The 13758-nt window shown below is 36.2% G+C and overlaps 1 protein-coding gene across 1 annotated transcript; it reads left to right on the top strand.

The window, feature by feature from the left end:
* Positions 1-2216: 2216 nt before the first annotated feature.
* LOC129365883 (pro-epidermal growth factor-like) lies at positions 2217-9447 on the top strand. The gene is made up of 5 exons (XM_055039433.1): positions 2217-2374; positions 4909-4992; positions 6549-6672; positions 6767-6913; positions 8693-9447. The coding sequence occupies exons 1-5, from the start codon at positions 2335-2337 to the stop codon at positions 8790-8792; spliced, it is 495 nt and encodes a 164-aa protein (XP_054895408.1). The 5' UTR covers positions 2217-2334; the 3' UTR covers positions 8793-9447.
* Positions 9448-13758: the final 4311 nt, after the last annotated feature.

The raw sequence follows: 13758 nt of genomic DNA on the forward strand, positions 1-13758 counted from the left end.
GTTTTTTAGAGTACCAATTAGACCAAAGGAAAACTGTGAATGAACAACATTAATGAACAAAACAGTTATTAAAGCCAGATTAAATAATTTACCTTTCAGCTTAATAACATAAAAATGTCAATTGAAAACAGATAGACTTTAAGCTGTATATCAGCCTTTAAAGCTATGATGCACTATTTAGGACTTATGAGCTCAATGGATGAACTCGGATTGTGTGTAGCAGTTTAGGTAGTTTGCAATTTAATGTATTTAAATCCCACCGATTTACATAAATCATGCATACAGATTTATAGTCACTTTCACACATTCCAATTAGTTATAAAACAAGGCAATCAAGGTCAGTGTATCACTGACATTAAGTAAAAAAATAACTTCTGGAAACCCATAAAAATCAATGCACGGGTGGAGATTCACCTTCAAGAAAGCTAATGCGTTAGGGCTCAGTCAAAGCCCCGACCCAAATCCAACAAAAACTTTGTGACATAAATTAAAAACTGTTCTTTAACATATATTGTACAATTCAAACCCAAAAGAACAACCACTTGTTTGTTTTTATTAACAAACAAAATGTGCAAACTGGTCAGGAGGAGCTTCTTTGGTTCCTGCTCAGACTTTGCTGGGGAAATTTACAGTTGAGTAATGGAGTAAAGAGGAAGTATTACGAAACCTGGAAATGTAGGTTTCATGGAGGGCATAGGGCTTGGTTGGTTCAGAGCCAGAGAAATTCACAGATCAGACAAGAAGCAGACAAGGGCAATGTTCAGGAGGAGACAGAAAACAGGTTGGGGCTGTGACTGGTTGTCAACAGACAGTCTGAGACTGAGTGAGTGGAAAGTAGGTGCCTAGAAATCATGCAATAGTGTCAGAAACCAAACAATTCCTCCAAAACATTTTAGAATCTGATTATTAACTCCAATACTAATCATTTCAATCAATATTTGTAAAATGGTGTTTTTTTATTTCTCAGAAATTAAGGATTAATGATGACAACATACTCATTTACTCATTTGGACATAAAAAATGGAATTAAAATTTTTTTATGGCCACTGAAAAAAAACTAGACATAAAAAACTATAATTTCCTTGAAATTGATTTTCGGTCAATTTTTTTTAGATTACTTTTATTATTTTTTTCAATGGGCAATCTTTATAATTGAACTTGAGACACATGCTGTTCAGGGTTAAATTGACCCACTGAGTAAAATCAAGATAAATGAGTCATGCAGAGAGTATTTATGTTTTCCTCCACTTCTGTTGAGTGTCCACTCAGAGTGGGTGGAGTTTATCCACGGGAACAGAAAATATTCCCGTTAAAAGTTTTATGAACACCTGCTTTCTCGCAGTTTCCGAGTGAAGTTAAGAGAATAGTGAGAAAACGTGTGTCCTGCATCACATGCATGCATGTGATGTGTTGTGTTTGTGCGCGTGTGTAGTGAAATATGGTGCTGCAAGGAAACACAAAGAATTGGAAATTTTTAAATCTTTTTTTTGCATTTCAACTTGACTGCCGGATCAAATTGACCCGACCAGTATCTATGTAAGAAATAGATGCAGGGAGGTTACAAATGTGTAAAATTAATAAATGTTCAATGTCTATGTAGAGTACACCTATTAAGACAAACAGAAAAAGTTTAATGCAAAAAACACCCCAAAACAAACAAAAAAAAAAAAAAAAAAAAAACTTCCATCTATTTAAAAAAAAAAGTTAAACTTTAAAACGGGTCAATTTGACCAGGAACATAACAGGTTAAGCATAAATACGCTCCACAAATTAAATCATTATTTTAGATTTTCTTGTAGCAGGAACGATTAAAGCCAATTTTAAAATTTTCAAAGCAAAATGAAATTAAAAGTGGTTTAAAGCTGTTAATCTGTCGACAAAGTAAAGATTTAAAAATAGCAAATAGATTGCTTTGTTCTTAAACAAAGCAATGTTTAACAAAAAAACAAAGACTGGATTCATACACATTCTTCCAAGAAATTAAACCTTCTTGAATTAAAACAATGACTTTAAAGAAACAAACAAATCTGCGGAAGTTTCAGTGTAAAGCAATGACTTGAGAAAACCATGACAGTGCAGCGTCATGAAACTGCGGCAGGCTGTCCTGGAACCACGTTGATGTAAACTGTCTGCGTGGCCCTTTGAGGTGTAATTAATGTAAATCACAGGAGTCCCTCACCACACCCACCCACGCCTCATGACCGAGCCCCCGCGGGGTTTCACTCATCCTCTGGCTTAAGGAGCCTCAGCCAGCACCTTCTTCTCTTCCTGACAGACATCTCAGCACGTTGGAAGCGCCTCTTTGTAATCACCCAGACAAGCAGCGGCTCTGAAATGCGGACCAGAAGACCCTCAGCATTCCTGTCCCTCATCGGTAAAGTCTGTTTTTACATAAATTAGAGGTTAGAGGTGTTTACAACAGGATATTGTTTTCGGTTTGGGAAGGCAGGCAAGTTAAAACTTAGCAAAGGGAAACAAGTAGGACAGGCTTTTAATAAGCACTCCTTCTCCAGGTATAGTGTGACAGTCTACTTCCACCTGTCTTTATATGTCATTAATTCAGCTAATTTAGTGGCTTTATTATTAAAGAGAAGAAGGAAAATTTCCAGACGTCAATAAAAAATCTGTAGCTTGTTCTTATTTGCTTTAGCACAATTTTCTGGATGCTAGGTAGTCAAAATGGTTTTACTTTTTCAAAATATCCCTTTCAAAAATCTTCCTATTTGAAGAGATTAGTGTTGTCATACTTCACTGTAAGTAAACCTGATTTCTTATCACAAATTTAAAGTTCACTTGAGTTTTTTAAAATTCTATTAAACTGAATCAGTTCAGAAGTAAACACAATTATAACAGCTATATTCGTTGGTTGATTGTGTTTTACAGGTGCTTCAAAATTATTTCAGGCATGAAAAGCCTTTTAATTGAGCAAAATGGCAGACAATATAGACTTCAAATGGCAGGAATTTAAGCTAAGTTAAGGTCTGGTCCTCACAGAAAAGATTTTTTTAAAATGATAAAGTGTTTTTCCATTTGTGTCCTGCATCTACACAAATACAGCGTTTTAGGGAAACCGAAGTGTTTTTCTTCTTTTTTGTAAAGAGGTCACAGTGAACATTTCATTTTATTCCCATTGATAGCAAACACACCTTTTGTAAATCTGCTGAATTATCAGACCAACCTGTAATCTAATCTGTACCCCAAACATGTCGCATATAGAAACACAGTAGGTATTACATGTTCGGCTTCTAATTTAATTATTTTGGTTGCATTAGCACTTGTTCCCTCAAAGCATCAGTGGCTATGCTAACTATCCTGAGCACTCATGGCAGGCTCCATTGTGACGAACCAGAGAACAAGGGAGAGGATGTGAACAGCCTGATTGACAGCGCTAAGACCCTCCTTCTGGCTCTGATTGGTTGTTTTTGATGGCGCAGTGTATTTGTGCAAATAACACCTAGACCATATGGGGAAGGCAGAGGAACTGGATTTCTTTCACAGATTGTCTATCTTACATTATATCACCATAACATAGTGCTAATTTTACTTATTTATTTATTCATTAAAGTTACATACTAAAATTTTAGAGGCTTAACGGGGAAACTTTATTGTGATGACACTAGTCTTTGGACTAGTGTCTGCTAATCACTTAGTCTAATTAGCAGACATTGGTATCTTTAGAGAGAATTTATTTGTTCCAATTAAGTGACTAAAAGGTGATTTATCCGTAAGGAATACGTTTTTGCTATTTCATGGGCACACCATTTAACCTAGTTACAAAAACTCCCAACAATCAGGCTTGGTTTCCTTGTTGTACACAGAGAAAAACATCAATGCAGCCATAACAACAAAAACAGTCAAATGGATGGTGTTTTGAGGCGAGAGTTACTGGATGCATATCCAAACACATCTTGGATTTAGAGCTGTATGTTTTTCTAACTTGGCTGCTGGAATGTGGGCGTCCTTACATGCTGTGAGTTATAAAGCAGGTCAGAACAGGCAAAGAGGGCCAGGACACCAAGCCGCTCGACGTCACATCCTTCAGCTGGCAGCGGCTCTAATGCTTCTTGCCAAACTAGGTTATTTTCCTGTGATTTTTTTACGACTTCTGGATTTTTCCTTTAAGGTGGCCTTAAAAGCCTTATCTAAACAGAGTCAGAGAGGAATTGAAACTTGTCTTTGTGGTCTAATCAACATAATAAGATCCATTCTCACAGGCTATAAATCACGTGAAGTCAAAAAAACAAGTTTCTACATACCTAGATTGTTTGAGGAAATAAAAATGACCTTTGTGACAGTGAAGATCCATTTTTGAGATTTGAGACACAGATTTCAATGACAAGTACGTCAATATGTTAATTGACATACACTTTAGTTGAAGTTACCAAATGTTACAGCAGTTGAAAGAAAGACTATTTTGTTTCAACTGGAACATTTAAATCAGTTGATATTTCCCGCCTAGCCACTGGGCAGTGACAGAGCTGTAACTGTTGACATATTAACGATTAACCCGTCTTCACATCTGGTCCACACCATGTCACATCTGCACACATCCATTGATTGCGAGGTTTTGGATTTACGTAGACCAGCTCACGTTTTGAAACGTGAGCTGGACATGAATAGCTTTAAGAGGAATTCTTTGTCAGCCTGACTCAGCTTAAAAGAAGCTTGTTTGTTTTGTTTTTTTCTTCTCCAACCATTGACCTACTGCTTGAATAATGGTTTGTAAATGTGTTGATATTGAGTTTCTTTGCCATTGTTGAGGCTTGAGGTGTTTTAAGATGACAGAAAACCACTTTAATAATAGTTCTCACTGAACAATTTCTGAATTGTAAAATTATCTCCTTTATTCACCTGGAACCGGATTTTTCTTTTGTGTAAAGTGCAATCATTGCTGTTTTTCATCAACAGGTGTTGTGCTGTTTTGGCCATATGTACTCACCATGAGTATTTCACCCATACTCCAAACCACAGGCAGTTCCTCTCTAACTGCAGGTAATGACCAATAAAGTGAATTTACAACTTTTTGTGGGGGTGATTTTGATTTGACTGACTACATGCTAATCCCGGAACATAGGCCTCAAAGGTTTTAGCAATACATGTTGGTAAAGAGAAAAATGTAGTTAATAAATTGAAGGTTATGACTGTGGCAGTTTTTGTGATACCACATCAACAAACACAAACATTTGTCTGTGTGTTGTGCACTGAAACATGTTTCTATTGCTTCCATGGTGAGCAGGTATCCTCTGCTTTCTGCTGAAAGCAACAAAATTAGCTCATGTTCTTTGTACTGGACTGCCTTCAATCACACTCCATTGTCTTAGATAATTTTCTGTATTTTAATTATTTAGGACAGGGCAGACGAGGAACTTGTTCATTCATGCGAGAACTGCTGCTAATACATAATTATTATGTAGTTTATTTTTAACGTCTCCTCATATTTTATGCGAAAATGCACAATAAATTGATCTTGTGTTACCAGAACAGTAAATAAAGTAAATAAATCTTTAGCAGTTTATATTTCCGTCATCCTCTTGGACAATATATTCAGTGTATGAATGTTATTAAAGAAAACAGGCATGTATTAAGGGTTGACACCTTTTAATCAGGCAGTGAGCCTCTTTTTGGAAGGAGACATAAACATTGCTCAGACAAGGATGAGTATTGTTAATGGGTCTTGTACATCTGGTTTCTTTTCACATCATCCACCACAAGCATGACGTGTGGTAAGTGTCAATTTGTGACTATAAATGAGTGTGGCAACATGAGTTAGGTTTATGTCTGTCTTTTTAGTAGCTTTAAAGAAGCACCACAGCCACTACTGCGAACTGAAAGAGCATTTTCATGGTTTGGGATTAGTCTTATTGCATCGTACTTTTTACTTTTACTTGAGTGATGTTATTTTGAAGTAACATTTCTCCTACTTGATTAGGATTTCTGGCTGCTCTACCAAGCTCTAGTTACATTACTGAGTACAGAATAACCATGTTTTCACCCAAACATCTCACACAATGGTCTCACACAAACAATTTTGTTCAAAAATGATTTTTGGTCTGCTGAGCCCAGTGTGCCATTCGCAGGTCAAATTAATAAATAGTTAACAGAATAACTATTTAGCAGAAATGCTTTGCAGTTTTTTGGGAGGTGAATATGACTCAATGGGTGGAGTAGTCTTTATAATCCAAAAGTTTTGGTCCAAGCCTCCTTTTCCCAGGCGTGAATGTGCCCCTGGGCAAGACCCTTATCTCCAAATTGCCTACCAATCTGTGCATCGATGTATGACGTGTGCATTACTTTAGTGTAACCCATATGACAAGAAGACTATCTCACAAACCACACAAACTGCTAGGTTCATAGGTAGGGAGTTATACAATTTCCATGTCTGTTGGCAGGTCATTCAACTTTTTTGTTGTTTCTTTGCAGTGAAAAGATATTGCTTATCCTTATTAGACTGTTTGTAATAATGCTACCCTAACCCTATCAATAAACTGTGGAATATGTAAACCAAAAGAATCAACATGAATTTTGATAACAAACTAAATCTGTTGCAGGTCAGGAAGAGCGCTCTCATGTGACCAAACGCTCAATTATAAGCTGCGAAAGAGAGTTTGACACCTACTGCCTTAACAATGGCACATGCATTCTGCTGGAGGACATGAAAGAACACCACTGCAAGTAGGTACATGTGTTAAGTGTATGTGCGTGTTTCCTGTTCCTTTGCTTTGTCACTGTACATAATTAATATGTGACACCCCTGTTTGTATTGCAGGTGTAAGAAGGGCTTTTATGGCCCAAGGTGTGCCACCCCAGAGCTGGTTGGTCGGCCAATGGATGAAGAGCAAGTTGTAGTCATCTTGTTCTGTGTGACACTGCTGTTGATTGGTCTCGGTGGGGCTTTGTACTTCTTCTACAAGTGGTAAGGCTTTCATAGATGAATGAATGAGTTCAGTGGTGTGTAACGTTTGATCTCTGAAAGATAAAGGCTAAGGGTCACAGGTAACAATTAAAGCTGATTATGAGTCACGCTTGAAACAACAGCTGACTCAGATGGATTCAGACCATTAAACAGACAGATGAGAATATAGAGCACGAAAGCAGGAGAACCTGGGAAAAAAGGTCATCATAAGTGGTTTTCAAACATCTCAGGCTTAAAATGTCCAACCCTGCCATGCCAACAAGACCAGATGGTTACACTAATCCGAAATGTATCCTTTTACATATGAAATGCCACAGTGATCATAAATGCAGTGTGAATAAGTTTAAAGTTGGGTCTGTTTACAGAAGAATATCAGAAGCTTGGACCTCTCAAATCACTTTCCAATCCATCTTGATGGTGGCAGCATCATGCTGTGGGTTGATTTTCTTCACCAGGAAAAGTGAATTAGGTCGAGGTTGACAGGAAGATTAGTGGAGTTAAGTATATGGCAATCCTGAAAAAAAAAAACAAATTATAAAAATGATGTGGGGTGGATGTTGACCCTCTTGTAGGAAAACAACTCTAAACATACAGCCTGCATTACAATGGAGTAGTTAAAATTAGAGTTACAGAATATGTTGATTTCCAATTAACATAGGCGTATGTATGTACATGTAACAAGCATTATCTCAAAGAGAAATAACTACTTGGATTAAATAATAAATAATTATAAATTAATAATATTATAATTAAGGCACTCTTAACATTTTACATGCCAGCAATGTATCTGGCTATTTTCATTGAAACCTCCAGCTGATATAAATTTTAGTCACCTAACAGTGATGACATTTTAATGATGAAATAAAATAGAAATTGCAGTTATCCAAATTGATGTTAATGTCTCAATATCTGATAATACTATTGCAATTGCATGTTTTTCTAATGCAATCCATTCAGTATGACTAACCTGTATTTAGTCACTATTTTGCAAGGAAGAGTAGATAAAAATGTTAGTCTCTACTTTTTCAAAGCTAAGACATAAACTAAAGGACTTGCAGCAGTAGCAGCTAAAGGTGATACGCAGTCAGAAGGGCTGAAATACATGCCACACTTTTACAATTTTGACTTGTAGAAACATTTGTAAATATTAAACCACGTTGCTCACTAGTTTCCCAAAATCATCAAAAACATGCAGGTTCCAGGTTGTAAAAACCACTTCTTATGAAATATTTTGATAATGAGTATGCTCTTCTTTGATTCTGGAAATCAACTCTAGACCTTCCAGTTACTTATTTATGACTAACTTAGAAAGGCACAGATTATAAGACAAAAATTTAAGGATATGGCGACCTCTAGGGACATTTACCTGTAATTACAGGAGAAGGATTATTTGTTTTGAACCAAGAATGCAATAAATAAATTCAAAGGAAACAATCCCACTAACAACAAATAGTTATATCAGACACAACGTATAGAATATAAACTAAAATGCAGATTATTTTCATAATAGATCTTTAAGCGTGAATCACAGCGCCTTCATGTATCCCTGACACAGCCTTCGACGATTTACAGCAAACTACTTACTTTAGGGTGTAAAGAACTCCACTAACATCCCACTTCCTGTAGAAACATGTCACACCACACGGTGAGATTACTCATGCCTCCAAAACCCTTATTAGGGAAGGTTCAAATGATTTTTAAAGCCTCGATAAAAACAAGGTCGGAGATTTAATAGATGCCTTTCGAAGGGGAATGAATTATGTGTTGCTTTTTTTACAGGTGCAAGAGGAACAAATTCCCAAGTCAGCCGAAGCAGCAGGGTTACAAAGGAGTCCAGACGGTTTCAAGTTTCGTGCAAATATATCCCCATGGCAACTGATGCTGGAGTTTTCCTGTTTTCTGAATAAAAGTTGACGATACAAAGATGTTTCCAGACAAGCCCACACTTTAAAGCAGTGCTGTATGTTTATCAAGCAGACAGATCATCCCGTAGAGATTAAAATATTCAAAAGAGGGCAGCTCTTTGTGTGGTAGCAACTGTTTTCCAGCTGTACTGGTTCTTAAGTTTCGGCACCTGTTACACTCAGTTTGAAAAGATGAATAGTGAGACAAACAAAAACGGTTTCCAGTGGGAGAAACCACCCACATGAGGGCAGAGATCTCACACAAGATGATCAAAAAAAAAATGTATAAACGGTGAGAAACGACAGGAACTCAAATTAATGTTTCATCTACATGTTTAAAGTAAGAAGAGTGAAAAAACAATCATGTTATTCCTCTTTTCTCCACTGTAGATATTTTATATTTATTTATAGCTTGCTTTAAATTGTTTATTTATGATAGAGTTTTGTTACGGGGACTTTTAGTGTAGTTATGTTTTTCTAAGTTATTTTAAAGTGTTAATATATAGACGGACATATCCATTTTTAAAGTTCTGTTATTTGTGAATATGAAAACAACTTGACTTTTTACCTGATCTTTTGTGTGTCCATGTTTTCACTTTCACAATAAAGTTCTCCTTTTTCACAAGTTTCCATTCAGTTTTCACATCTCCGCTTGATGAACTTGCATTAGTATGAAATATCAGCTGTTTTGTGGCATAAATCCGGAAAATATAAATTTAATAATTTGTATAATTTTGTACTTAAAATTGTGCTTCAATTACTGAGTCAAATTGATGTTATGCTCTTTTCTTTTTCTTTATTTTCACTTTGACAGAGACACAAGACAGTTTTTATTATGTATTTTATTTTATTTGCACCGACTTTAGTCTAAAGTCAGAAGAAAAACAACTTGTTTTATGTGGTGTGTTTTTCTTTGAACGCCAGTCTTAAGACAGAAGTAAATATGTGTTTGGGATCATTCTCCCAATGGAATGCATACTTGTCTTACTGTGTGATTACTGAGTTGAAAGGAAGCTGAAATGTTTGACGATAGGACCTTTGTCACGCCGAGAGCCATTTTAAATTTAAAACTGTTTCACTGTGCTGTTAAAAAAAAAACAGTTTTCACAGTCGGAGCATTGGAGGTCACAGTTAACCAATTTTCTTCCATCTGAGCCTGACCATGACATTTTTAGGCCTGATAGTTGAAACTTTCACACTTGGTGATTTACCAGGATAACTATCCCAGAACATCACAACTCTTGGTTTGCTAATGACAATACAGGATAACACAAAGCTTGTGGAACTGACACAACCTCAACCTTTTAGAAAATGTATGGACTGTGTTTATGGCAGAGTGGGTGCCAAGAAACAAACCATCTGAAGTGAGGTTAAAAAAGTGGGAAGGTATCTGGCCAGAACTTTACAGAAGGCAACAAAAAGATTGTGGTTTCTCTTCAATTTGCTGAGGGGCATTTTGGCAAAGTACTAGTGATGTGTATAAACAAACTTTAACATTCAGATTCAAATTCTTTTTAAATTATATCTCAAGCTCCCAATTCAGTTTTTTTTTAAATCATTGAGATTACTTCATAATCATTTCATCTTGAAAAAATAACATATTATATGCATTTAAATGCAAGATAGTAAATGCATTATAGTCATGTTTATGATTTATTAGTAACTCTTCACTAATGAAGAGTTACTTTCACATGTTGCTAACATATAGTTTGTATTAGACAGATCAATTAAAATTGAATACAAAAAAGAGGAGCACACATATTGTTCTGAACTCCCAAGTTTTAGATGTTAGCTAATGATAGATTTTCCTCAAAAATTCAAAGTAAACATTTAAAACCAGTATGTGAAAAAAATAAAAAATAAATCAACACATCAGTTGCACTAAAAACTGATGGGACTATTGAGTAATTCAATTCCAAGAAAAAAAAAACACTTGGGGTTCATTTAAAGGGGTGGGGGAATTTCAGACAGAAAGAAAGCAAGACAATACCAATGACAGCCCATGTGCAGACCAGCTGCTAATACCCCAGAGGCAGTGTCCCGCTCAACATCCTGCCTTCTTTATTATCTTCTTTTTTGCACTATTGCCTCATAACCGCATCTTTTCAGGGTCAGATCTGAGATCTGGAGTTTACGCTACTTCTAAATGTACACATGGGAATGCAAAAAGTTAGTTGTGAAACCATGGACAATTTTATACATGTATGTCCTCAATCCATCTTGGATTGGGAAGAACTGAAAGTTCTGAATTAGGCAATTTCATAAGTTTGAAATTACAATCTCAAGCTCTCCTCAACAACTCCAAGCTTCTGGATGTAGACAAATTATTTCAATAAAGTAGTATTGCATAGTTTTGTACGTTTGTATTTTTAATGCAACTACATGAGAGTTAAAATAAAACCACCTTGTAAATCAAATCAATACCAAGCGACTTGTTGTCTTCCCACATTTTTTGACTGAAAACTATGTCTGTAAAGTCGATCAGAGCCATGCTAGTAGTTAAAGTTGTTTTGCTTTGGTTTCAGAAAGCAGGGTAAAATCTAAAGTTTAGAATCTAAACTATGAGTAAGTTTGCTCACAAAACATTTGTGATCTAACATGTACCGTCCAGAGTTGCAGTATTAGTTAATCAATGGCAAGATTTAATTCTCTGCACGTCGATTAGTGCCTGTTCCAAAGTCAATGAGCCACAATTAACACTCGACTTAAGCCTCTTCATATGTTCTCTATGCAAATGACTTGCAGTGGTGACACATAAACATTAACTGGACTTCTGTGTTAAGACATACTTAAAAACATCAGCATGCACTAACACACTAAGACCCACAAACACACCCACTTGGTGGCTTCCGTTTTGTTCTAAATATAAAACTTGTGGATCAACGCATTCCAGAAATCAGAACTTGTTCTTACCAAATTATTGCATAAGTAATAGTAGGTTGTTCATACAATGAGTAATGTTGTTGGTGGAAGGGAAGCCCCATTAAACTGCATCCTTGCGTGTCCTTTGACAAAACAAATCCCTCCACGTGTAGCACGGATGCAATTGTTTTGCAGCTCAAAACTGGTTCATGTTGACTTCATGGCATTTCTTTTATTATTTCTCTTAAGCAGCCTGAGAGCAAAGCATGATATTTTAAGCACCGTTGTCCAAAGCAACGACCTAAACAATCACAAGCATTCCAGATTCATTCACAGTATTTTTCACTTCTGCGGTCAGCAAGTCTGACTTCCTATTAATCCAGAGCATCAGTGTCGTGCACTGTAACAAAACTTTGTCCAGATATTTTTGTTTCCTGAGAATCGAACATACTGAGTTTGGCGTCACAACTTTCCCTCTGTTGTAATTATGAAATTATTTACGCTTTTCTTGAACGTATGTTGTAATATTTGCATAGCATTTTCCTACAGACATTGATAGTAAAGCATAGAAAAGCATCACAATACAATAAAAAAGTAATTAATAGAATTTCAATCAAAAATAAATTAATCTTAACATAAAACAAAAGTTATTTCGAAAGTCTGAGCTATATTTTTACAAAATTCCTAATATATAGCCATTGTCTTGTCTTGACTTCCAGTGCTTTATTACCATATAATTACACTTCACCATGTTAAAACTAAGACTGGGAGCCAATCAAAATCATGTTTGCTTGTAACAGTATGGACTTAGCTGCTAACATTGTTTAATTTCTATCTAATCAAATTTTTGTGATTGTTTCGCGGGTTGTTTACTAATTTTTTACTGTCTTGTTATCTGGAAAAATTATTTGTCATTTTCCCTCTGAATATTAGAGATGATGGATTACAGATTATGGTAGACTATTTTGTGGCATGCTATTGGGCCAGTCATCTCATCCTTAATGTGAACAAAACAGAGTAAGATCGAAAATTATTTTCATCATAGGAGAAGAAGTTGAGGTGGTGGAAGAGCATAGGCAAGAGAAGTTTATTTGTGTAGCACATTTTCAGCAAAAGGGCAACCTCTGGAGATTTTGTGCAAAAATAGCCTGTTGAAAAGCATCCCTTTGTCTTTCCCCAATCTTCTTCATCTAGAGGGTCTGGGTTGTTTCCAGGATGTATGGACTGTGTTGAAGTTTTAAATTTTACCCAATGGCTAATGTTTGCTTGTTACGTATGTCTGGTTGGCCTCAAGACTCTTACTTAATAGACATCCATCCTCCACTGTGAATGGATGAGTGCTGAGCCAAATGAAGAGGCTGTCAATGTTGATTCAATATTTGACCAACACTGACTGAACGGCTTCGTTCACGTCCTCTGCTCTGCTACATTTGCTAAAACGGTGCAGTAAACCAACGCCATAGCTCACAACTTCTTCTTCTTTTTGCCGATTGGCAAAAATCAACTCCAAACAATCAAAGTTAATAGGAGAAAGTCCAGACTTTGCTAAAAGCAATATTTTCTTTTTGGAAAATTTTTGCCTCTGGGATTGATGAAGTCTTTTTGAATTAATAAAATGTATTTAGATTTTGACTTTTGAGTTAATCTTTTTTTTTATTATTTCATTTAGTAGTGCTTTCCTAAGTATCTTTGTTCCTGCAGATCTGCTTCTTCTTGAACGTTTCCACCAAAGTTCGTGAGTGTTTTTGAAAACAAATAATTTACGAATAATTAATGTTTTCACCTTTCGGCTGTTAACTAGGCAGCTGTGTGTTTACAGTGGGTGGCTGTTACAAGGCCCTTCTCTTCAGCCTTGGCTCAGACTTTCCACACATTCATACCTAATAGCTACAGTGCCATTCTTACACCTAATCCAAACAATCTAATTCCACGGCCATTATAAACAAAACGTCTCAGGAAGATCCTGGGCCGTGGAATGAAGACAGAGAGGTTTCTAGCATTCTGAGCGGTTACTATGGGATTCCACCACAGCACGTGTGGCGGGACAGCCTCTCTCGACAGACACAACAACATGAGCAA

The sequence above is a fragment of the Poeciliopsis prolifica genome, unplaced genomic scaffold (assembly GCF_027474105.1).
Source record: "Poeciliopsis prolifica strain line A6 unplaced genomic scaffold, Auburn_PproV2 SCAFFOLD014, whole genome shotgun sequence".
NCBI lineage: Eukaryota > Metazoa > Chordata > Actinopteri > Cyprinodontiformes > Poeciliidae > Poeciliopsis > Poeciliopsis prolifica.